This window comes from Rhipicephalus microplus, chromosome 2 (genome assembly GCF_043290135.1).
Source record: "Rhipicephalus microplus isolate Deutch F79 chromosome 2, USDA_Rmic, whole genome shotgun sequence".
NCBI lineage: Eukaryota > Metazoa > Arthropoda > Arachnida > Ixodida > Ixodidae > Rhipicephalus > Rhipicephalus microplus.
Window position 1 is genome coordinate 62,445,192 of NC_134701.1, and position 27,133 is coordinate 62,472,324.

Below are 27,133 nucleotides of genomic sequence, written 5' to 3' on the forward strand. Positions count from 1 at the left end.
GCTGACAAGGTGGCCGAGAACCTTGATTGTCTTGCTAGCAAAGGTACATTTCTTGGTGTTGAGCTGTAGACCGGCTTTTGCAAGGCATGTGAGGACTTCGTCAAGACGTTGTAGATGCTGCGAGAACGTTGATGAAAACACTACTATGCCATAGAGATAGTACAATCATGTTTTCCATATCAAACCACGCAATACGCCGTCTATCATGCGTTGGAAGGTGGTGGGCGCATTACAGAGTCCAAAAGGCATCACATTGAACTCGTACAACCCATCTGGCATTGAAAAGACGGTCTTCTCTTTATCAGACTCCGACATTGGTATCTGCCAGTAGCCTGACCTAAGGTCGAGGCTAGAAAAATACTCTGCACCCTGTAATGAATCCAGTGCATCGTCGATCCGAGGGAGGGGATAAACATCCTTGCGCGTTATTTTGTTTAGCGCACGGTAATCGACGCAGAAACGCACTGTCCCATCTTTCTTTTGAACGAGAACAACTGGGGATGACCAGGGACTCGAGGAAGGACGTGTGATGTTGCGTCGTAGCATGTCTGGGACGTTTTCCTCGATGATCTTGCGTTCTGCCTGAGACACGTGATGTGGACGCCGATGTACAATACGAGAGCCGTCAGTCTGGATGCTGTGAGTAGCCGTGGTAGTCATGCTGAGGGCGGGCGAGTTCACGTCAAATAGAGAACGGTGTCTATTTAACAGGGCGGGCAAATCTTCAGTTTGATCAGGTGTTAAGTCATTGCTTATTGTTGCGGACACAGGTGTGGCAGAGGCATTGAATGGCAGTGATTGTGACTTCGGAACATCGTTGTGGTTGTTGTTCAGAAGAGTAACAATCGCAACAGGCTCACTGTCGACCGCGCAAGATTCTGTTGAGCCACAGGGGAGCAGTGCACACTCGGGCGTTTGATTTATGGCGGTTAGGTACGTAGACCCATCGAAGAAGCGAAGAAGCCATGGTGTGAACACAATGCCCCTACGTAGGGTATGACCGTAAGGGATAATTAGTACGTCGCCATCCACAATGTCGATGCAATTAACACTTATAATTTCTTCTATGTGTGGCCGAAGTACCTAATCTGACTTGGTGACAAGGCGGATGCGTCCATCGTGTTTAAGCGGAGAAGAGTCAGTCGCATTTAGATGCAGGAGGCGCTGATGACATGATATGAAAGCAGACGCAGAAGACAAGAAATCGCACCCAAGAATGAGAGCGTGGGTGCACTCACGAAATACCGCGAAAACAATGTGATGACGAATGCCTTCTATGCAGACACGAACGGTACACTGTGCAAGTAAACGAATGAGAGCGTTGGTCGCCGCACGTAGAGGTGGTCCGCTATAAGGTGTGGTGACTTTTCGAAGGCGGGAACAAAAATCAGCACGAATAATCGAAACGGCAGCGCCAGTGTCTACAAGAGCCTCAACACGTACACCTTCTACAAACACTACTATCAAATTCCATGGCCGCTCTGGAGGAATTGTTAGCTGTCCAAGGGATGCAGTTTCCGCTCCTAAAACTGCATTGTGGAGTTTTCCGCGTGGGCGTTCGTGGAATGGGAGGCGGGCCGTAGAGGCGACACTGAACGGCGACCTGGCGAAGGCGAACTGCAGCGAGACGTACGGGAATTCCCAGGCATGTCCATATGGTAAGTAGGTGACGGTGAACGGTAATAGGACGATCGGGAGGGTGGTCGTAAGTAGTTCATGGTCGGACGAAAGCTTCGATGTTCTTCGGGAGCGTAGCCGCGTTGCTCGTCTTGTTGGCGCCTTCGACAAAACCGAGCGATATGTCCTCAATAGCCGCAGTAGTAACAGATTGGTCGAGGTGGGCGCTGAGGTGCGTAGTAAGGTGGTGAACGCACTGGCGGTGATAACGAAGCCACAGTCGTATGGTCTGCTGTTGTAGGCACAGAAACGGTGGGTGCGGCAGAGAGCGCGGCAACTTCGGCGTACGTGCGCGTCTGGCACACGCAGGGACTGTTGGAACACGTCGCACGCGATGCGGAGGCGATCTCTTGTTTAATCAGGTCTCGCAAGCTATCTTTTTCAGAAGGTGAAGTAACTTCCACAGCACAGGAAGAGCAGCGCCTGTGCAGCTCTTCACGAACGATGTCGCGAATAAGTGCACGCAAGTCTAGGGGTGCAGGCAAACGAACGTCGGTGGCATCGTAGCAAAGGCGAAGAGACTGAAGCTCGCCAAGTCGCTGACAGATGGTTATCACGTCCTGGGTGGTGGCAGGATTTTGCGTGGCGAGGGCGTTTAAGGCGACGGTGTTAATGCCTTTAATAATGTGGCGTATTTGGTCGTTCTCAGACATACCGGTGTTAACGCCCTTGCACAGTGCAAGGACATCCTCAATATAAGAGGTGTAAGATTCACCCGGCACTTGCGTGCGTTCAGCGAGTTTCTTCTTTGCTGCCTCAGTGCGAACTGCAGGGGCACCAAATATCTGACGAATTTGCTGCTCGAAAGTGTCCCAGTCGGGAAGATCCGGGTGGTGGTTCCAGAACCAAGACTTCGCAACATCGGACAAGTGAAATCGGACGCTGCGCAACTTCTGTGGATTGTCCCACCTGTTCAAATCGCTGACGAGGTCGTAGTTTTTGATTCAGTCTTCGACATCATCGCCTCGGAGACCGGAAAACACAGGTGGATCACGCAGGCGAATGTTGTTGGGCGGAGCGGGTGGCGGTGGCTGCAGTAGGACGGCGACGTTGAATGGGCCAGGGTTTTCTTGGGCCGCCATGGCAGGGGGTTGTATGCCACGACCCGAGCGGAGCTCCAGCGAGAACGGGCGAGAGGACTTGAGGGAACGAAAAGCACAGTCCACCACTTGTGAGGAACCGGTTGTTCAGCCAGGCTCGAGCTAAATCAGGCTGGTGATGATATTTTCAGATGAAGAAGGTGTACAGGTGAGGATGATATCAAAGAGAATAAAGAGTCATTCGCTTGTCGCGCTCACAATATATATATATATATATATATATATATATATATATATATATATATATATATATATATATATATATATATATATATATATATATATATATATATATATATATATATATATATATATATATATATTGTGGAGAAGCCGCCGCACACTGAAATGGGGTCGAACTCTGAAGTGCTTTCTAGTGGGTCTACTCGAAAAGAACGCTGCTCACGCAGAGAGTCCGTGCTTGGCCGTTACTGTCGCCATTGTGTATACTCGCTGTGTGCCGGATAATAAACGCCATAACAAATTGGTGGAGAGTGCTACGATCCCCTTTGATGCCCTTGGAACTACACTCACGTACCCTGCAATCCACCATATCCCACGACGCCTCTCAGCAAACGCCTCCTCCCATGCCACCCCCTTGTCCCGGTGTCCCCAGGATCCGCGATGCACCCATCTTCACGGGCGCCGATGGCACTGACGTGGAGGACTGGCTCGCCCTTTACGAGCGCGTGAGCGTCCCCAACAAATGGGACGAGGACGGCAAGTTGACAAACTTGGTGTTCTACCTTGCGGGCGTTGCAGGTTTGTGGTACACCAACCACGCGTCCGATTTCGCAACCTGGTCCGATTTCAAGACCGCTATCACCAACGTTTTTTGCCACCCTGCCAATCGTAAGCTGCAAGCCGAGCAGCGCTTACGCGAACGCACTGAGCAGGTCGGTGAATCATTCACCAGTTACATTGAAGATGTCCTGGACCTGTGCAAGAAATCCAACAACAGCATGTCCGAATCAGACAAGATTCGGAACGTCATGAAGGGCATTGACGGTGATGCCTTCACGATGCTGCTTGCCAAAAACCCAGGCACAATTGCTGAGGTCATCACGCTGTGCCAGAGCTACGAGGAGCTTTGCCGGCAGCGTTCAATGACCCGTCGCTCCACACCACGAGATGCAGGGCTTGCTGGCTTAGAGGCGAGATGTGATCCGGTGGCGCTGCTGGCAGATCTCAAGTTCTTCATACGTGAGGAAATCGCGCGCCAGTTCTCTCCCCTTCCCTTTGCCCACCCACCAGCTGTTCAACAATCGGCAACTACCATTCTTCCACCCGCCGAGCTATTGAGCAGGAAATAGTGGAGGTCATGCCTGCGTACCACCCACAACAACTTCCGGCCCCTGCGCCCCCAAGTTACGCCCAAGTGGTCGCCAGGCCACCTCCAGTCGTTTAGGTGCCTGCACCACTGACTTACGCCGAAGCTGCCGCATGACCTCCGTCCTTTGCAGCGGGTACGCCGGCTGCGTATGTTGGCGCAACCCCTCAGCCTCATTTTCAGCCCACCATGCAGCCTTTCAAGCCACCGTTCCTGGCGAGACCCACCCCGGCAAACCGATGGCGCACACCCGACAACCGGCCAATCTGCTTTGCTTGCGGTTACGCCGGTCACGTAGCCCGGTATTGCTCTCGACTACAGCCGGCTCCCATTTCTTCTCCTGTTGCCGGCCACCTTAGTCGTTCGTATAACGACGAACTGCCGTCTATGCCAGTGTCGTCTCGCCCAGGTCCGTCTTCTCGAAGGTCGCCGTCTCCACGACGTCGGTCTCTGTCCCCCATGCAGCCAAGTTTGGCTGCTCAAGAGCGGGAAAACTAGTCGTCGCAGTCTCAGAGGCAAGGACTGCGATGCTATCGCATTGTGAAAGCCCTCAGAGCCGTCCACCTAATGTCATTGACGTGCTTGTGGACGGTGTTCATGCATCGGCTCTTATTGACACTGGAGCTGCGGTATCAGTTATGAACGAAAACCTTTGCCGCTTGCTTCGAAAAGTGACGACGCCGACTTCTGGGTTGTCCCTTCATATCGCTATCTCACATCGTATTCATCCTACAGCAGGCTGCACAGCTCGCGTTGTTGTTCAGGACGTTCTGTATGTCGTCCAATTCATCATCATTCCTGCACGCTCTCATGACGTCATCCTGGGATGGGATTTTCTCTCCCGCAACGACGCGGTCCTTCTTTGTGAAGCCGCCGAAATTGAACTCTCGCCCTTCTCGCATTTGACGCCAGAAGACGGTCCCTCAACACTGAGCGCGATTCTCGTGAAAGACGATACTATAGTGCCTCCAAGCTCGATGATGGGTGTATTGGTCTACTGCACCTGTCTCTCCGACACAATTGCACTCGTTTCGCCATCCGACCATGCTTCCAGAAGGAAAGGGTTGCTAGTACCTTTCGCGACCGTGCAAATCACCCAGGGCAACGCCGCTGTTTTCGTGACCAACGCATCCCCATACACTGTTACCTTGGTTCGAGGGGAATGTCTCGGCAGAGTGGAACCAGTCGACGACGCACAAGTCCTGGACGTACCCGAAGACTCGCGTTGTCCCGATTCACGTACCATCAGTGCTGTTTCTACTTCTGACCCATCATCTCCTGATTGATATGTGGGGTTTAACGTCCCAAAACCATTATATGATTATGAGAGACGCCGTAGTGGATGGCTCCGGAAATTTAGACCACCTGGGGTTCTTTAACGCGCACCCAAATCTGAGCGCACGGGCCTACAACATTTCCGTCTCCATCGGAAATGCAGCCGCCGCAGCCGGGATTCAAACCCGCGCCCTGCGGGTCAGCAGCCGAGTACCTTAGCCACTAGACCACCGCGGCGGGGCGACCCATCATCTCCTGATGTATTTGGCCCATACATCGATGTATGGGCCAAAATTCTTTTCAACCTATCACTGCAAATGCCCTTTTTATATTTAGGCAAAATGTAGCGCAAGTAAACTGGGATTTTATTCTGGAAGAAAAGGATCCTGAAATAGCGTACGACAAGTTAATAAATGTTCTTAAGCCAATTTACAACGCAAGTTTTTCATTCAAAGTTGTGAGGAACAACCACCGAACTCGGAAGCCATGGATCACACAAGAACTGCTTACTACGATTAGATTGAAAAACACTTTGTATCACAAGCTTATCAAAACTAAAAATGCGAATGACTTGCGTATCTTTAAGAATCTCCGTAATCGCCTGAACAAGGAACTTAAAAATGTAGAGCAGATTATTACACAAATCAGTTTGTTGCATGCCAGGGTCGCACTGATTTAACGTGGAAAAAGCTAAACAATATTCTAAGGAAACAAAGTTGTGAAAAAGAACTTTCCACACTTGTACTAAACGGGGAAGCTATATCCGGCCACGAACTGGCCAATGAATTTAATCGCCATTTTGTAAGCGTTTTTAGTGAAGCGAAAGTGTTCAATGACCTCCTAAACATTACCTTGATTGAAAATACTCTATTTTTTAGCCCGGTTGATGAAGCTGAGGTGGTAGGCACATTGAACACGCTAAACAACACGACATCTTGTGACATTGATGGATTCCAAGTTAAACCAATTAAGTTTATATTTGACATTATTTCACCGTACATTACGCATATTCTCAACAAGTGTATCATTAAGGCAGTGTTTCCTCGTGGTATGCAGCTTGCGCGTGTATCAGTAATTTATAAAAAGGGTGACAGAAATCAATTGGGAAATTACAGGCCAATATCTATACTACCAATATTTTAAAAACTGTTTGAAAAAGTTATTCATAAGCGCTTCGTGAGCTTTGAATCTAAGCATTCCCTAATTAGCGACTCTCAATTTGGTTTCAGAAAACACTGTTCGACAGAGCTCGCGTTACTGGAACAAAAAGAACACATTCTAAAGGAACTTGACAAAAATAAAATAGTTATTGGGATATATGTCGACTTTACGAACGCTTTCGACCTAATAAACCATGAACTATTGCTGCGCAAGTTAGAGCGTTGCGGATTTCGTGGACATGCATCTGCACTCGTAAAATCTTTTCTTGAATTCCGTAGGCAGGCAGTTGTTGTAAACAGATTCTTATCCGATACACGGCCTGTTCAGTGTGGCGTCCCACAAGGCAGCATTTTGGGCCTGTTTCTTTTTAACATGTTTATAAATGATATTGTGCAGGCTATACCTTTCGCAAAAATTGTATGCTACGCTGACGACACGAGCATATTTCTAGCTGGAGATAATATAGGCGAGTTGACAGAACAAGCAAATGACGCACTAGACAAACTTGATAACTGGACACGAAAGTACGCATTACAGATAAACAGCTCAAAAACTAAAGTCGTCATCTTTAGAGGAAAAAACAAAAAATCGCATTAACAAGAGATATATGTTTTCAGTGTATTCCCCTAGAAATAGTGCCATCGATTAAAACATTAGGAGTTATGATAAATCAAAAACTGTCCTGGGACGACCATGTAACCTATCTTGGTAGCAAGCTGTCGCAGATAATAGGCATTGTTTACAGAAAACGTGATATGCTGCCGCTGAACGTGATGATCCTAATCTATCAGTCTTTATTTTATTCTCATCTAAACTACTGTCACTTAGGCTGGGGCACCACGACACAAGAAAACCTAAACAAATTACACGTCCTACAAAAGAGCTTTTTACGCGTAATGGAAAACCTTCCTCACTGGCACACAACAACCGAACTTTTTACCAAGCACAAAATTGTGCGAGTAACTAAATTATATGAGTATCGTCTTTGTCATTCTTTCAAGCGTGAAATCAAGTATAGTACATTTCTACTTCGTAAGATTGCTCTGCTAGAGCCGCGAAAACATATATGCAGAACAAGAAATAGAGATATATGGCACGTTCAAACATACAGAACAACTTACGGCACGCAAACCCTGGAAAACCAGCTTCCGCGACTGCTCAATAGCTTCGCAGCTAAAAACACACCCCTTGAAACATTGACAAATAAAGAGTTGTTATCATTTTTTCTTTCATATTTCCTGTTATCTGTTTGCTCGCGATTTCTGTGCCTTAAAAGTGTACTTCCTTGTATTGTGTCTTTCATTTTTCTTTTTCTGTTATGTTATGCACATTTGGTTGTGTTTTTTTTTAATTCTTGAATCCTTGCTGCTCGCCAAGTTAGGGGTCAACAGCTCAGTCAAGCTGTTTTTTTTTTGAGTTTTCATTGGAACAATCCTCGGATTTTGCAGCTTTTACTGCGGGCCCCTGTCATCATGTACACAATGATGATGAAATAAACGTATTATTATTATTATTATTATTATGACAACCTTACGTCAGTACAGCGTTCCCAGCTTCTAGACCTGTTGCAAGAATACCGTTCTTCTTTCGATGTCGGGCGAAGTTCTCTCGGTCGCGCGTCCACTGTTACGCATCGTATCGACACTGGTGCCCATCCACCATTACGGCAACGTCAATACTGTGTGTCGCCTGCCGAACGTCGGGAGATACACGAGCAGGTTGACGATATGTTCCGACGCGACGTCATTCGGCCGTCGGACAGTCCATGGGCGTCTCCAGTTGTTCTTGTTGCGAAGAAAGATGGTTCTGTGCGGTTCTGTGTGGACTACAGAGGGCTCAACAAGATCACTCGCAAGGATGTATACCCACTGCCGCGCATCGACGACGCAATTGACAGCCTTCACGAAGCCCATTTTTTTTTTCTTCTCTCGATCTGCGCTCGGGGTACTGGCAAGTACCCCTGGCTGATGACGCTCGACCGAAGACTGCCTTCATCACACCCGACGGCTTGTACGAATTCAAGCCCCGCCGTGGTGGTCTAGTGGCTAAGGTACTCGGCTGCTGACCCGCAGGTTGCGGGTTCGATTCCCAGCTGTGGCGGCTGCATTTCCGTTGGAGGCGGAAATGTTGTAGGCCCGTGTACTCAGATTTGGGTGCACGTTAAAGAACCCCCGGTGGTCAAAATTTCCGGAGCCCTCCACTACGGCGTCTCTCATAATCAAATGGTGGTTTTGGGACGTTAAACCCCACAAATCAATCAATGTAAGCATTCAACGTCATGCCGTTTGGTCTGTGTAATGCACCTGCTACATTTGAGTGCATGATGGACACCGTTCTGCGCAACTTGAAATGGCACACGTGCTTGTGTTACCGCGATGACGTTGTTGTCTTCGCTCCAGATTTCTCCACGCATCTCCAACGTCTAAAAGAAGTCTTCGCACGTGTGAGCAATGCCGGCTTGCAACTAAATCTGAAGAAGTGCCACTTTGCAGCACGCCAACTCACCATCCTAGGGTACGTCGTGTCCAAGGATGGCATTCTTCCTGACCCAGCCAAGCTTCGGGCCGTGGCCGAATTCCCAAAACCTGCGTCCATCAAAGAACTGCGTAGTTTCGTGGGCCTGTGCTCATACTTCCGACGCCTCATACGAAACTTTGCCACGATTATATCACCGCTGACGAAGCTCCTTGGATGTAACGGGCCCCTCAATTCGTGGTCGTCTGAGTGCGACGACCCGTTCTTGAAGCTCCGCCATTTGTTGACGTCGCCTCCCATTCTCCGCCACTACGACCCTACGACCCCAACGGAGGTGCACACGGACGCCAGTGGTGTAGGCCTCAGCGCTGTTCTGGCGCAGCGCCAACCCGGGTTCCCTTATTGTGTCGTGGCATATGCAAGCCGTACGCTCACGAGAGCCGAGACAAACTACAACGTCACGGAAAAAGAGTGCCTGGCGATCGTATGGGCCCTTACAAAGTTTCGACCTTATTTGTATGGTCGCCCATTCGGTGTCGTCACCGACCATCATGCACTATGCTGGCTGTAATCATTGAAGGATCCCTCAGGCCGCCTCGCCCGTTGGGCTGTTCGCTTACAAGACTACGACATCGGCGTGCTCTACCGCAACAGACGCCAGCATGCTGACGCCGACGCCCTCTCGCGCTCCCCTCTGCCTGAAGCTGACGTGCTCTGCTCAGTATCCTCGGTTGCTGTTTCTGCCATTGATGTTGACATCATCGCTACCGAACAGCGAAAAGATAATTGGATCGCCCAACTGATCGACTTGCTCTCTGATTTGTCCGCAACGCCATCCACGCGTGCCTTGCGTCGTCAAGCTCACCATTTCGCCATTCGTGACGGCCTCCTACACCGACGCAATTGCGGCGCTGATGGCCGGCAGTGGCTACTCGTGATACCCCGCAGTCTGCGGTTGGAGATATGTGAATCCTTCCATTCTGATCCAGAATGCGCGCACTCTGGGGTATTCAAAACCTACCATCGCATTCGACAATGCTACTTCTGGCGCGGGATGTACCGCTACGTCCAACAGTTCGTTCGCTCCTGTCTCGCTTGCCAACGCCGCAAACCATCCGCACACATGTCACCAGCCGGTCTGCAACGGTTACCTTGACCTGACCGTCTGTCTTGGCGCATAGGTATCGATTTGTATGGACCACTCCTTTTGACGTCCAGTGGCAACCGCTGGGCCATCGTCGCCGTAGATCATTTAATGCGATTCGCCGAAACCGCCGCTCTCCCTGCGGCTACTGCGCGTGATGTAGCGTCCTTCCTACTGCATCGATTAATACGGCGCCACGGTCAACCCCAGGAGCTTCTCAGCGATCGAGACCGTGTCTTCTTGTCAAAAGTCGTCGACGCCATTCTCACTGAGTGCCATTCTGTCCACCGCAAAACTACTGCTTACCAGCCGCAGACAAATGGTCTGACCGAACGCTTTAACCGCACCCTCGGTGACATGCTGTCGATGTACGTCGCCGCCACCCACACGAATCGGTATACTATACTGCCCTTCGTCACCTACGCCTACAACACCGCCCCTCAGAGCACGACCGGTTTTTCACCTTTCTTCTTGCTGTACGGAAGGCACCCGTCACACACCATTGACACGATACTCCCGTACACGCCGGATCCATATGAGTGTACACCTATTTCCGAGACCACCAGGCTTGCTGAAGAGTGTCGCGAGCTTGCCAAGACTTTTACGACGCATGAGCAAAAGCGGCAGAAGAGTATTCGTGATGGCTCCGCCACTTCTGAGCCCACGTCCCTTCCTGGTTCCCTTGTATGGCTCTCAATCCCGACCTCTGTAGCTGGCCTTTCTTCCAAACTACTCCCGAAATATGAAGGTCCCTACCGTGTGATCCAGCGCACATCTCCAGTCAACTATCTTATTGAGCCAATTGAACAATCTTTGGACATACGCCGCCGCGGGCGCGACATAGTCAACGTGGAGCGCCTGAAGGCTTACCATGACCCGCTCGTAGTGACAAGCTATTAGGTCGCCAGGCGGCTCCCTCTTCGACCCCGGGATAATTGTAGAGAAGCCGCTGAACACGGAAATGGGTCGAACTCTTAAGTGCTTTCTAGTGGGTCTACCCAAAAGGAACGCCGCTCGCGCAGAGAGTCCGTGCTTGGCCGTTACTGTCGCCATTGTGTATACTCGCTGTGTGCCGGCTAATAAACGCCATAACAATATATATATATATATATATATATATATATATATATATATATATATATATATATATATATATATATATATATATATATATATATATATATATATATATATATTGGTCACCTTAGAATCGTCTCAGGAGAATGCATAACAGGCCCTGCGAGTGTCGCCTAGGCGGCTAATGAATGGCCGGATGTCGTCGATCTTGCGTGACCTTCAGGAACTGCAGTGGGTTTCGTGAGTTGGGACCTGCCTTTCCCACGGCGCATGCGCCGTTACCCTCGGGGAAAACTAGCAGAACGACTTCTGCGGTGCTATGCAGGATCAGCCGAGTTTCGCGAAATTCGGCATCTTCCCGAGCTCTGGTGACACCCCCTTGAGAACGAGCCAGCATTGCGAAAAAGTCAAATCCATGCCTCGGCGCGCTGCGTTCCAGTGGTTACGATGGAACCAGTAATCGCGTCAAGGACGGTCGACTAAGTTGGGTGGGGTTTTCAAACCAGAGGCATCTTCTTTCATTTGCTTGTCGTTCCACTGACTGCAGAAGTGCACCCATACAATAAAAGTGTCGGAAACATTATATGATGATAGTTTTAGGTGCACAGGGTGTAAATCAATTTGGAATCATTTATTACCTGCACTAAATCTGTTTTAAAATAGTCAGCATTGTGGCCTCTGAGATCGCTACCAGCCGAGCGTGTTACAACATCGCGACCACAGCTCAACTTGAGGCCACGTGTTAATCATCATGGTCAGCCTGTACATTCTAGTACGCTGCTCGGCCGCTGCACTTCGTCGTTGTTTTCTTCGCCAGCTAGCATCCGAGCACGTGAGGCTAGTTAATTAGCTATTAAGGGTGAAGCTCCTAAAGCCATGGGTCTGTCCCTCCTTGCTCGTGGGACGTGACCACCTAGTTAATGACTCACTCAGCAGGTGTGGACGGACGGACGGATGGGCGGACGGACAGACAGACAGACAGACAGAATATTCACAGTTTATACTGATAAAGCCTCCGAAGCTTCACTCCACTCATCAACATGCACTACGTTATGATGTGATTTTTTGGCTGGATGGTATACTTGGCTATTTAGGTGAGGACATGGCATGACCAAGCTTATTACGTGAAATCATGATGAGACCCAAGTAATTAAGCCAAATCTTAAGGAGACCATGCTAATAAAGTCACGTAAAGATAGAACCGGTCTTACAGCATACTAGTTGATGAGCTAACTAAACTATGCTAAAACGCGATGTTAATCATGAACAGGTTAAGTAAAGCCACGCTAATTAGCCTTTTCTAATACGATGACAAGTAGTAATCTGCTAATCAGGATTACGTTTAATACTTCGATACTGATCATGGCCTCGGTGATTGCGCCCAAGATAATCGCCTTTTATTTGAAGCCTTATCAATAAAGACAAGACAGCTCAGTGATGGTCGTTAAGCCTCAGCCAATTAGTGCAATAAAAATTAAGACAGAACTGATGCGGTCTTTAGTTCGAAGCCTACCACGCACATAAGTAGACCACCAACTTAAAAAGCTGCAAAAACTAAGTTACCACAAACTTCCCTATGGCTTCAGCCTTGCATAAGTAGTGTAAGCTCACCAAATTATTTTATATGTATAGAAGCTGCCGCTCAGCGTTCACCGAATTAAACGCCTGACAGTCACACCGGCACCATGATAGTCACGAGTTGAACTCGGGCTTTCTGAGAATCAACCATATTGAATTCGAGTTCATGCACCCATCAGTTTGATTGACATACGCCCGCGGCGAAGATTAGATACGCCCACCACGTTAGCTCTCGCCGAGGAGCAGTGCTCACATCGAGCGGCACGATTAATCTAGCAACTTTGTCACGCAGGCTAGGCACACATGCATGCAGAGGTAGAATCAATATCACAACGAGGCTACAATACCTCGCATTCAATTTCACCGCGCTCACGACGTATCTATTCACAGCCGTGTTGCCGCCATGATGCGAGCGCCCCTGGTGACCACCTGTCCTTATATTCACCTGCAATACTTGATAGAAGCGAAATGGGCAGCACGAGAGTGCTGTGTGTGCACCCTAGCTGCCATCGAGAGTGGCAATTTTGATGCTGCAGGTGGAACGAAAGAACCTGTGCGAAAGAGGACATACGCCCACGAACTCACCAGTGGGAGGCACATGTTGAGTTGGCAAAAATACAGCACGACAATCATGATAACGTCGCTACACTGTTAAAATGTTGACTGAGTGGCGACGCTGACCTGTTCGCACACGCTGCTTCTTTGATAACCGCCGCAAATGTCCCACATGCGTTTCCAACGCCACGTGCGTTTTTGTGGCCATTTTTATCAACACTGATATTACGCGCTCCACACTGTCTTCATGCTACGACCACCGCAAGCAAGCTCGGAGCAAACTCGGCTACCCGAGAAGCTCGGGTCAGCCCGAATGGCACCCATGGCCTCAGAAGTTATCGTTCTAGCAATACTGGTTCTCCCGGCTCCTACCAACACCGTACGAAAAGGGCAGAGAGTCGCACGAGAGAATGTAAAATGCAAACTTACCTGAAAAAAAAAACTACGGCTCATGGTCGCATTTAACAGTGAAACGATGAACAGGAACACAAAAGCACGTTCGTGTTCGTCATTTGAACTAGTGCGCGTGAAATTTGCGGTAATAATGAACGAACTAGACCGCAAGCGCGTTTTAAAGAAGATTTACTTTACTAACAAAACAATTTCTAAAATTACCAATGAAAGGTAAGTACATTCCAAACTACGCTTGACGTGCGCGTACCTTATACTTTAAGTGATGCTTGGAGCAGTCGCTTGCTCTGAAAGTCATTTTTAATGCTCTCTGCACGAATGGTATGCCCTATGCTGCATTAAAGAGAGCTGGAATTGACAGTCGTTGCGCTCGTATAGATAGTTTTAGGGTAAGCCTGCTGTTAAACAAAAAAACGTGCTGTAAATAAATGTTCTTGAGCCCCTAAAGAGTGATCCTGTGCTCTAAAAAATGCACGAACGCATCCGGGGAGCTTTTTGTCTAATAGTTTTTATTGCAGTTGTTTTCGGAAATTGAATTTGTGAAGAGGAATGCCCGACGCTATATGAAAGTGTTAACATCGTCTAATTAACAAAGTATTAAAACAAAACATACTAACGCCTAGACGGCTGTTGCGAACGCTTATACAACGCGCTGCCTGGCAAGCAAGCGATATATCCACTAAGGCGCATCTGCTATGCAAGAACTATAGTATGGTGGCCCCATGATCAAAAAGACCGACGAACTAAGGGAAGTTTGGAGGAAGGAGAGCAGAGAATGAGAGTGTCGCTACTTTACGAAGATTCGTGGGCTTTACTAAGTATAACCGCGCCTAATTTCAAATAATGAAATGTCGGCTATAACACATTCCGGTCATGAAGTGTGTCATATAAAAGACTTAGTGCACAAGAGATATCCTTAAAGAATGCCATAGAAGTGGCTGCGGATAATCGTGTCAAGACAGTTATATATATGAGGCATCCAAAGAAAGAAATCAAAAATTTAACGGGAACTCGTCTGGCTGGGATGTAATGGCGTTGTAAAAGTACAAACACTGGACACAGACCAAAAAGTGTTGTAAAAATAAAATGACGTTTCTGCTTCCATGCGGAAGCCTTGTCCATTAAACCTGGGATACCGAAGCTTACAGCTTAAACTTCCGCCCCAATAATAGCTTCAGGCATCTTGCATATCCATAAGCGGCAAATCACCATCGTTACGATCATGCGTGTGTGTGTCCTGTTGTTTAGATAGTCAAAGATTGCAGATTTTTCCGCTGCATCTACTTGTTTTCCCGGGTGATTACTGCGGCTTGGTCCAGGTTGAAGTCATGGTGCATCTTTTTCTAACGATAAGTGAGGGCGTTGGAAACGACCATTGTACGTCCATAGAAGGTCCACACATCTGAAGAGGCTGTTTAGCGCGAGGCTTAATTGGCATGCTGCAGATTGAGGACGAATTCGAAGATGACGCCTAGGCTACTTCTATGATCGAGCGACTGCTGCTAAACGTCCACGAGCAAGCCTCCTGAATATAACCACCGAGAAAAGATTAGTGAAGCGTTAATTAAACGAGCCAGGTTACAAAACCTAGCCGCAGTAAAGTTCAAAACCAAACAGCAGCCAAGCTCCAGCCTTGCAGCATCCAAGAAAGACTTTTTCGATTAATCACTTTTAACCAGTTTCGCTGATTCCAAGCTTTGCGTGGCCGTGTGCCAACTTTCAAATGCTAATGGATTTCGTAGTCGGGCTATGTCAGGGGTCCTGCTTTGTCCGCGCGGGTGTCCACGCGTCGGCAGATGTTATCTTTCCGCTCTCAATCCCTCTCTCATAGCAACAGCTAAGGCACACGCGCTTTTCCTCGCCCCTAGCAACTGGAGAATGTGCTGCGAGGACTGTGCTGCGAGAAACTGCGCGAGAACTCGAGACGAAAAGAAGGTATGCATACGACACTTGGGCGTGTAGTCAAAGCACTGTGTGTCTTTATTTCATTTGTCTTAAAATAGCGTTGATTAGCCTTATTTCAAGAGAAGACATTTTCTCTCGAAAATCAGGGAGAGCCTTTGTCAAAAATAGCTTTTTTTATCTGCTTCAGCTTCACTGAATCGGCAGCGCACGCTTTGGTTGCCTGCGTGCGAGCCCTGCTGAAGTTGTGAGGTGGACCTTTTTCAGAAACTGTTCGCACGTGCTTACAATAAATAGACTACCAATCAACTAGGTACTTTTGATTTAATACAAGAACACACATTTAGGCTCTTCTAAGGCAGTGTTTCGATATAGTGCTTTTATGCAAATTGTATATGCCTAGTGATCACATGATGCAGATAGTTTGAAAGTAAAATATTTTCAATATTGGAAGGTGGTGGGCCAAATATTGACGCTTTTTAGATTTAGCTACGAAAAACACAAGCCATGATCATTGTAAGCCTCTCCGGAGTGTTAGAATCACCTGGGCGTTCTGTTTGTATCAACTGGTCAAAGGTGGCGCCTATAGAAAATGAGACCTATGTAGAAGTTTTCAAAAAAACATTTTTAATAACACTCGAAGAACGACCACAGATATTTTTATTTATGCACAAATCATTCGCTTTATGTAATAGGGTTAAAGGTTTGCAGGCAATACTCTCATTGGGATATTAGGGAATTACATTCATTGCACACATCTTTTCGGTGGTTCCAGCGGGAGGGTTAAACTTTTTCGAGCAAAACAATGAAGTCGCCCAATTTTTACTGGATGGCTCTTGGGGGGCCCTCTAAAACAGGAGGGCCCGGTTCATTTGAACCCTTTGAACCCTGGATAATGTGCCCCTCGTGCAGTGCTTGCATGCTTTTCGGGTGACTACAGTGCCCATATTTCTCTCTCATTTATTCCTCACGTGCACCAGTTTTCTCCAGCTTACAAGGTGATGAGAAATCCTTTTTTACAATACTTTCCCATCCCTTCAAGAATCCATCCTTCCATGAACATCTGTCTTGTTTCGATTTACTAGGCTTTTGTTTCGTAGCTTCCTACTAATTTCTAACATCACTTACTACACAGATACATAAGGATCACTTCCATATGCCCTGCTTTCTCCCCGCCCTCGTGTATTCCAACATGTCTTGCCAGCTGGCAGCACGCGCCCCTTCGCGCCAAGCTGCAACGACTCGGGACCATCGTCATTCTGTAATTGATTTGTCCTTGTTGCCAAAATGTGAGCAGTATCCTTACCTGGCGATGCAGAGAAAGACCACCACCAGCAGTGCCCAGAAGTCGAGAAACCACTCGCACTTGCTGCAGTGTTTGAGCCAGTGCAACCACCTTGACGCGGCGAGGACGTCAGCCGCTCTCTCGCGCAGAAGTGCCGTCTGGACCCATACGCATTCTAGTAGAAAAAAACAAAACAAAACATGCTCGTTGTCTTTCAAAGCTATCTGGCACACAGTGGCGTACTAGTGGCGTATCGCGAGTGGGGAGGGGGGGGGGCAAATTTACCTCACTCTTAGCCACAATATAAACAAATGTAAATAAATAAATACAATATATATATATATATATATATATATATATATATATATATATATATATATATATATATATATATATATATATAAGGGAAAGAAATGTATACCTAAGGGCTCGTTTTTCCGTGTTTTGACACAATATTAATGAGAACTAACAGACAGTAATGCCAAGGAATGTATAGGGGAAGTTATTAGAACAAATGGAATGTCAATAAGAAGAAAGAAAAGTGGGTGAAAAAATAACCAGCCATGAGCAGGAACCGAACCCACGACCTTCGAATAACGCGTTCGATGCTCACGGCTGGTTGTTTTTTCACCCACTTTTCTTTCTTCTTATTGGCATTCCGTTTGTTCTAATAACTTCCCCTATACATTCCTTGGCATTACTGTCTGTTAGATCATATATATATATATATATATATATATATATATATATATATATATATATATATATATATATATATATATATATATATATATATATATATATATATATATATATATATTATAATGTAAATGCAAGGTCAAAAGCGTTGCAGCGTCGGGACAGAAGCAGCAAGAGCTGGCCGAGTATACGGCCCAGCGTCGCAGCAGCAACCAAGCAGACCTAGCTTGCGCTTCGCGCCAACGTGTAGATGTCGCTGCAGTAGTGGGCATTTCTATTCATTAAAATTCGTCCCCCGTCGAAAAAGAAGTCATCCTGGCGACTCACAGAGAACAGAGTACGAGCGAATCGTAATACGGTTTCAACCACTGTACGTGAATGGTTTCACGACCGCGAAAGCGCTGGTCTGTGAATGACGTAACGGGTTCGATGAGGCAGCTAACAGGTGAAGTCTGCGAGACAACGCAGTAGGGTCCCTGGTATTTTGAAACAAGCTTCGAGGAAAGGCCTGTAGGGACAGCAGAAACCCACAACCACACAAGGGTGTCCGGAAGGAAGTTGGGGTATGGGTGGTTATCGTCACGCTGAGATTTTTGTCTCCATTGGTCGATGGCTGTGAACGTCTGGGTGAGCTTACGGCATTTCTCGGCGCGGCAGGCAGCTTCAGAGAAGGGCGTAGACTCGGAGGAATCGGGGTGGTAGGGCAGAGGTATCTAGTGTGGTGAAAGGGTCTCGGCCATATGAGAGGAAAAATGGCGAAAAGCCCATAGTCGCCTGTGGAGCAGCGTTATATGCGTACGTCACAAAAGGCAGAATGATGTTCCAATCGGAGTGGTTTGAGGCAACATACTTAAATATCATGTCGCCTAGGGTATGGTTGAATCTTTCCGTCAAGCCATTCGTTTGCCTATGGTAGGCGGTGGTAGTCCGGCGAATAATACGGCATTCGGCAAGGAGGGCTCTGACGACTTCCGAGAGGAACACACGTCTTCTGTCGCTGGGAAGTTCACACGGTTCGCCGTGACGGAGAATCAAGTTCCGTAGGAGAAAAGATGATACGTCACGTGCATTGGCAGCAGGCAAAGCGGCTGTTTCTGCGTATCGCGTCAAGTAGTCGACAGCGATAACAATACACCTGTTTCTAGAAGCCGTGAATGGAAGAGGCCCATACAGACTGATTCCGACGCGGTCGAAAGGTTTGGCTGGGCAAGGGATTGGCTGGATTGGACCAGAAGCGTGATGCGAGAAAACTTTGCGTCGTTGGCAATGTGGCCATGACTGAATGTACTTGCACACGAAGGTGTACATGCCTCGCCAATAAAACCGGGAGGAAAGCCTAGTGTATGTTTTGAAGACACCCGCATGTGCGCACTGAGGGTCGGCATGCAAAGCTGAACATATTGCAACACGAAGATGCCGAGGTATGACCAGTAACCACTTTCGGTCATCTGACTTGTAATTCCTGCAGTAAAGGAGGCAATCCCAGATCTCAAAGTGTGCCACCTGATGGCGCAATGCTCTAGAAGATGTAGAAATCAACGGGTCTGAAAGGAATCGCAGAAAAACGCTGATCCAGTCATCCGTACGTTGCTCAGACGCCATGCCACAGTTTGCTGGGAATGCAATCATTTCGTTCATGGCAGATACACAACCAGAGCTTTCGGAGGAGACAGATGAACGTGATAGGGCGTCGGCATCAATGTGACGTCGGCCAGACAGTAGACAACACGCATGTCGATCTCTTGCAACCGCAAAGCCCACCGAGCGAATCGGCCGGAGGGGTCTTTCAATGTGGATAACCAACAAATCACATGGTGATCGGTGACTACGTCGAACGGGTGACGATATAGGTAAGGTTTAAATTTACCTAGAGTTCAAATAATTGGCAGACACTCCTTCCCTGTCGCAGAATAGTTCTGCGCTTTCGTGAGGGTACGGCTTGCGTATGTGTCTACGTACTCCTGGAATCCCGATTTGCGCTGTGCGAGCACGGCACCGAGTCCAACACCGTTGGCATCGGTGTGTACCTCAGTCGGAGCAGTCGGGTTAAAGTGACGCAAGATTGGTGGTGCGGTTAACAGGTGGCGCGACTTTTCGAAGGAACTGCAGAATGGGTTTCGGAAACACACGATGTTGGAAGACAATCTGTTCTCACTGACGCAGTGCATCGAAATAGCAGAAGAGGAACACAGGCCCCTCTGGCTAGCAATTTTTGATATCAAGGGAGCATACAATAGCGTGGTTCAAGAGGACTTGTGGGAAATACTGGACACACTAGGTGTCGAAAATAGAGTAAATAATCATTTAAATGATATTTATAAAGGTAACAAGGCAGTCATAAAGTGGGGAAAACAGGTATCTAAGCCTACAAAAGTAAAACGGGGGCTTAGGCAGGGGTGTCCTCTGTCACCCTTGTTATTAATGATGTACCTACAAGGATTAGAGGCCAAATTAGAGGGAAGTGGACTGGGCTTAGCTCTCTTTTGTCAAACAAGGAAATCTCATTGAACAGGCACTACAAGCATTGGTGTACGCAGATGATATAGTGCTAATAGCCAACAACAAGAAATATTTCAGAGATTGATTCACATCTGCAGTAATGAGGGAGATGGGTTAGATTTCAGATTCAGTAACAAAAAAACAGCAGTCATGATTTTAAATAATAATGAAGATATTGAGCTTAGAATAAAGGAGGTCACGCTAGAGTTAACAGATAAATACAAATATCTGAGCGCATGGAAAACAATTGGGCCGAGTACCTGTGGGAACACGAAATATACGTGACGGCTAAAGGTAACAGAAATGGAGCAGTGATGAAAAATAGGGCACTGTGGAATTACAATAGGTATGAAGTTGTGAGAGTAATATGGGAAGGGGGTCATGGTTCCTGGTCTGACGTCCGGTAATGCAGTCTTGTGCATGAGATCAGAAGTTCAAGCAAGATTAGAAATTAAGCATTGTGGAATAGGTAGGCTTGCCTTAGGAGCTCACGGGAATACATCAAATCAGGAAGTACAAGGTGATATGGGATGGACATCATTTGAGGGCAGGGAAGCTAGCAGCAAGATAAATTTGGAAGAGCGATTGAGAGAAATGGACGAGGAGCGTTGGGCTAGGAAGGTATTTAGCTACTTGTACATGAATGATGTCGATACAAAATGGAGGAAGCGAACCAGAAAATTGACTGGTAAACACTTAGAAAACAGCAGGAGGCCAAACCAAAAAGAATTATCGGTTAAGAAGAAGGTGAAGGAAGCTGAGACCGATATGTGGAGAATCGGCATGATTAAGAAGTCCGCACTATAGATCTATCAAACCTTTAAGCAGGAAATTGCCAAGGAAAGGTTCTATGATAATACTCGGGGTAGTTCTCTACTGTTTGAGGCCAGGACGGGAGTATTGCGAACCAAGACATATCGGGCCAAATACGAAGGGGAGACACGGTATGCACTGTGTGTGGAGAGAAAGAGGAAACTGACGAACACTTGATAATGTTCTGTAAAGGGCTTCACTCTATAGTTCTGGATGATGGCGCAGAGCATTTTCAAAGCACTGGGGTTTAGGGACAGGGAGGGAAAGATAGACTTGAAGTGGTTAGAATCAACTAGAAGGAGGTTATTCGATTGGTGGCTAAAGTCAAGGCACGAGTGAAAATTAAACCCTTCACTGCAAAGTACAAGTCCTCAACCTCTCTATTTAAAGAAAAAAATAAATCTAGTTTTTTGTTCACGAAGTATTACGGCTTGGTGGCGTTAGCCACCGCCTGATATAAAGGGTACAGCCGTATCAATCCATCCAATCTATCCATCCATCGTCACAGGCACGTGACCAAGCGTAACTTTTCGAGTCACTCCGTAGTAGTTCAGTCAAGGGGGCGGTGATCATCGCAAAATTCCGAATAAAGCGATGGAAATACGAGCAGAGGGAAAGAAAGCTGCGCATTTCCTTCAGAGACGCACGTTTAGGGAACTCTGCAACTGCCCGAAGCTTGGCGGTGTCAGAAAGAATACCGTCCTAAGAGACAACATGGCCGAGGATGGTAAGCTGACTTGCGCCAAAGTGGCATTTCTTCAGGCTGAGCTGAAAGCCAGCGTCAGTTGGGCACTGCAGTACTTCATCTAGCCTGCGGAGACGCCTTGGATAATGTAGTAAAAATATAACCACGTCATCCAAGTAGCACAGGCATGTTTTCCACTTCAGGCCACGCAAAAGATTGTCCATCATCCGCTTGAATGTTGCGGGCGCATTGCAAAGACCGAAAGGCATGACGCGGAATTTGTAGAGGCCATCAGATGTGACAAAGGTCATTTTATGCTGATCTTCAGGTGCCACAGGAACTTGCCAGTAGCCGCTCCATAAGTCAGTAGAAGAGAAGATCTCCGCACCTTGGAGGCAGTCAAGGGCATCGTCGATTCTCGGTAAGGAGTAAAAGTTCTTTTGAGTTATTTTGTTAGGACCACGGTAGTCAAGACAGAAGCAAATTAACCCGTCCTTTATCTTAACGAGAATGACTGGAGATGCCCAGGGGATATTCGAAGGCTGGATGACACCACGCTTGAGCATGTCAGCTACTTTGTCATCAATAACCTGGCGCTCGGCTGCTGACATGTGATAGGGTCTTTGACGCAGTAACTCATTGTACCCGTGTTGATGTGCTGACACAAAGCTGACGTGTGGCCGAGGGGAGAATGCTGGATGTCAAAGGAAAAAAACGGAACTTGACCAGGAGTCGTAGAAGCTGAGCACGTTGCGAAACAGCCAACTCTGCATTGATGGGTACTCCTCCACGTTACAATATATATTATAAAGGAGATTTATTAAGCAGGAAGGTTGATGCTCGGAAGGCTTGGAAGGCGATGCACCAGCCGCGATTTCCGAGCTCGAGCCGCTGCTGCACACTCGATGCTGCTGCCTCTGCGCTGGAGTACTTCCTCTTCTTTACAATGGCCCCACGGAGAAAAAAGGAGCCATCCTGGCGACTTAGTCCTGGGCAGGCGGCGTTGAACCGTGGTATTGCTTGAGCCTCTGGACGTGTACAACTTCGCGGTTGCGACGTCGCAAGTCTGATGGTGGCGTAAGAGGCTCAATGAGGTAGTTTACTGGCGAAGTTTGTTCGACAATACGATATCGCCCATCGTACTTTGGCAGAAGTTTGGAAGAGAGCCCAGGTGTGCGATGCGGCACTGACAGCCATACAAGAGAACCCGGAGGAAAAATGGGAGTTGAGGTCTGGGCATCATGAATTGCTTTTTGCCTGTTTTGGTCATCGCAGGTAAAGCGACGAGCTAACTGGCGGCATTCTTCTGCGTGTCTGGCGGCGTCCAAGATCAGTAGGCACTCGGACGCGTCTGGTCGATAGGGCAAAATGGTGTCAATGGTGTGGGAGGGGTGACGGCCGTAGAGGAGGTAAAAAGGGGAGAAGCCTGTTGTCGCTAGCGTTGCCGTATTATAGGCGTATGTAATGAATGGGAGAACTAAGTCCCAGTTAGAGTGGTCAGGCGTCACATACATAGATAGCATGTCACCGAGAGTACGACTAAAGCGCTCGGTAGCCCCATTGGTTTGTGGGTGGTAAGCGGTACATGTGCGATGTACAATAGCACACTCAGCGAGCAATTTTTCAATGACCTCGGACAAGAAGGCGCGGCCGCGGTCACTGATGAGTTCTTGAGGGCCTCCATGACGCAACACAAAATGACGCAGTAGGAAAGTGGCAACCTCCTGTGCTGTAGCCGTTTTAAGAGCAGCGGTCTCAGCATAGCGCGTTAGGTGGTCGATAGCAACTATTATCCACCTGTTGCCAGTCGGAGTCAATGGAAGTGGCCCATAAATATCTATTCCAACCCGTTCGAAGGGTCGGGAAGGGCATGGTAAAGGCTGCAGTTCACCGGCGGAGGAGTGTGGTGGAGATTTTCGGCGCTGACATTCGGCACAAGAGCGGACGAAGTTGCGGACGAAGGTATACATGCCACGTCAGTAGTAGCGATGTCGAAGCCTTTCGTAGGTCTTGAAAACTCCTGCGTGGCCACATTGTGGGCCAGCGTGAAAAGAGGAACAAATCTGCGACCTCAGGGTTCGTGGAACGACGAGCAGCCACTTGCGTTCCTCTGGTGCGTAGTTACGTCGATAGAGAAGCGTGTCACGTATCGAGAGGTGTGGAACTTGGCGCCGAAGCGTTCGCGTCTTTGGGAGTTCAGAAGTGTCGGAGAGATGATTGAGGAGAGACGCAGTCCACGGGTCATTGCGTTGTTCGATAGCAATGGTGTCAAAGTCAAGCGCTGACAATGTGGAATCGCAAGCGGAGTCAGCTGTGGCATTCTGGGACAGGGGGGAACGGGAAAGGGCGTCGGCGTCAGCATGCTTCCGTCCTGACCGATAAACCACGCGTATGTCGTAATCCTGAATTTTCAACGCCCAGCGAGCGAGGCGGCCAGATGGGTCTTTTAACGTCGAAAGCCAGCACAGCGCGTGGTGGTCGGTCACGACGTCAAAAGAACGACCATATAGATATGGGCGAAACTTTCCAAGGGCCCACACAATGGCCAAGCACTCCTTTTCTGTGCCGCTGTAGTTGCTCTCAGCCTTGGTAAGTGTGCGACTAGCGTATGCCACGACGTATTCCTGATGTTCCGGTTTACGCTGTGCGAGCACAGCACCCAGGCCTACACCACTGGCGTCGGTGTGGATTTCAGTTGCAGCTTCAGAATCGAAATGGCGTAGAATGGGTGGCGTCGTAAGAAGCCGTCGCAGGGTGGTGAAAGCCTCGTCGCAGGCAGGGGACCACGATAAGAGGTCTTTACAGCTGCTGAGAAGTTGCGTTAGAGGTGATATAATAGACGCGAAGTTTCGGACGAATCGCCGGAAATACGAACACAAGCCGATGAAACTTCGAAGTTCTTTGATGGTGGCAGGTTTAGGAAACGCCGTAACAGCTCGCAATTTCTCGGGATCCGGAAGGATGCCTTCCTTGGAAACAACGTGGCCCAAAATGTTCAGTTGACGCATGGCAAGTCGACATTTTTTGAGGTTTAATTGCAAACCGGCGTTAGTTAAGCAAGTAAGGACGTGCTGAAGGCGACGTAAGTGTGTGTCAAAGTTAGGGGCGAAGACCACGATATCATCGAGGTAACACAAGCATATCTTCCATTTTAGTCCACGCAGGATGTTGTCCATCATTCGTTCGAACGTTGCTGGTGCATTGCAAAGTCCGAAGGGCATGACGGTGAATTCATATAAGCCGTCTGGCGTGACAAAAGCTGTTTTGGGGCGATCGGCCTCCGCCATAGGCACCTGCCAGTAGCCTGACCGCAAGTCTAACGAGGAAAAGAACTCGGCACCCTGCAAACTGTCCAAAGCATCGTCAATGCGCGGTAGTGGATAGACATCCTTCAGCGTGATCTTGTTCAATCGCCGGAAATCGACACAGAAACGAATAGAGCCGTCTTTCTTTTTGACGAGAACCACCGGAGACGCTCATGGGCTCTGTGAAGGTCGAATGACGCCTCTGCGAAGCATGTTGTCTACTTGGTCAGCAATGACGCGGCGTTCTGTAGCGGACACGCGATACGGTCGTTGTCGCAGCGGTGAGTGAGACCCAGTGTCGATGTGGTGTTCTACTGCTAAAGCACGGCCGAGAGATGTTTGTTCAACGTCGAAAGAGTGGCGGTAGCTCTCAAGAATGGTGAGGAGTTGTGAACGCTGCGAAGATGTCAAATCTGCAGCGATGAATGGTTGAAATATGTTTGCCGCCGTTGAGTCAGGCGCTGAGACGACAGCCAGTTCACAGACGGAGATAGAAGGCACCTCATCGGGGACGGATATAATTCTGGAAGAACTGGTTGTCTCGACGTGGCCAAGGCACTCGTGACAAAGTAGGGATAAAGACGACGACTCATGATTATAAATTGGCATTGTGGTTGACCCTTCTACAAGATCGAGAGCAGCAAAAGGCAGGGGGAGGGCTCTTCGGGCGACGAATATTGGAGATGGTGTGAAGAAGACCGTGCCGTCGGATATGGCGCTGCATGAAACTGGCACGAACGCAAAAGAGCATGGAGGGATGTAGGTGTCATCGCTAACGACAAGTTTAGCGGCAAACTGGGTGTCGACGGACGCTTGGTCATCCAGTGAGCAAAATTCGACCTCAGCCCTAGCACAGTCGATTACGGCGTTATGACGTGACAAAAAGTCCCATCCCAAAATAATATTATGGGAGCATGATGAAAGAACCACGAACTCTATCGTATACAGAACGTCCTGAATTGTCACGCGGGCTGTACATACTGCGGTCGGTTGAACAGGTTGAGCACTGGCTGTGCGAAGCGATAATCCGGAGAAAGGCGTCGTAACCTTACGAATTGAGCGACAAAATCCAGCATCTATAACCGAAACAGCTGCACAGGTATCTACAAGAGCGACAGTAGGGATATTTTCGACGAACACACCAATAACATTGGTAGGTGACAAATGAGGACAGGAACTGCGTCGTCTAGTTTTCCTCCTCGTTAGGTGTGGGCCGTCGACGCATAGGAGAAGGCGAGCGGCGGCGTGGAGAGGGTGAGCGCAGACGTCCCGGCCGAGGGCGGTGGTCGTCCTGGTAGCGGGCTGGCATTGGAGTGGAGGAACCGTATCACGCGTTGGAGTCAAGCGGGAAGAAAGGCTCACGGCGGTTTTCATTGGTGATATGCGTCCGGCGGCGGCAATACCTTGCGACGTGTCCGGGGTATCGACAAGCGTAACATATCGGGCGATTATCGAGGGTGCGCCACAGGTTGGCGGTGTTAGTGCTGGTCCAGTGAACTGGAGCTGGGGGATAGCTCGCGCGAGGCTGGAACGGAGGCGCAGGCGCCTTGCGAGTTGGCATGGCTGCAGCCGCGGCGTAGGTGAGAGGAGCAGCCACAAGATTAGGCTCGCAAGCAGCTGGTAAGGCCTCGGCGACCTCTCCTTGAATGACGTCACGTAGAGACGATGGTAAAGTGTTGGTAGCTTCTGGTGTGAAGGGCACAAAGGAAAGCTGTCGTGCAACTTCTTCGCGGACAAATGCTTTTATTTCGGCTATTAGTGACGCGTGGTCATGACCACTGATCACATTAGACAGCGATGCCAAATCGTGCGCTGGAGGACGTCTTGTCAGAGCTCGCTGCTTCCGCAATTCATCGTAGCTTTGGCAGAGGCTAATTACGTCGTTAACAGTGGTCGGGCTTTTCGCCAAGAGCATTTGAAAAGCGTCGTCGTCAATCCCTTTGAGGATGTGGTTACATTTTTCAGCTTCCGTCATTTCGGCGTTCACGCGTCTGCACAAATCGACGACGTCCTCTATGTAACTTGTGAAGGTTTCACCCGTTTCATGGGCGCGTGTGCGTAAACGTTGCTCGGCACGAAGTTTTTGGACGGCAGGTCGATCGAAGACTGCTACAATCGACGTTTTAAATTGCGGCCACGTTAGGACGTCTGCCTGGTGGTTT

At 48.4% G+C, this 27,133-nt stretch overlaps 1 protein-coding gene across 1 annotated transcript in view; it reads right to left on the reverse strand.

Annotated features, from left to right (window-relative positions):
• LOC119169878 (uncharacterized) overlaps positions 1–27,133 on the reverse strand; it is a 148,812-nt gene that overhangs the window by 91,311 nt on the left and 30,368 nt on the right. Inside the window, exon 2 of the mRNA XM_075883357.1 lies at positions 16,992–17,145. Coding sequence (XP_075739472.1) covers positions 16,992–17,145 — 154 coding nt within the window. The remainder of the gene's footprint in view (positions 1–16,991; positions 17,146–27,133) is intronic.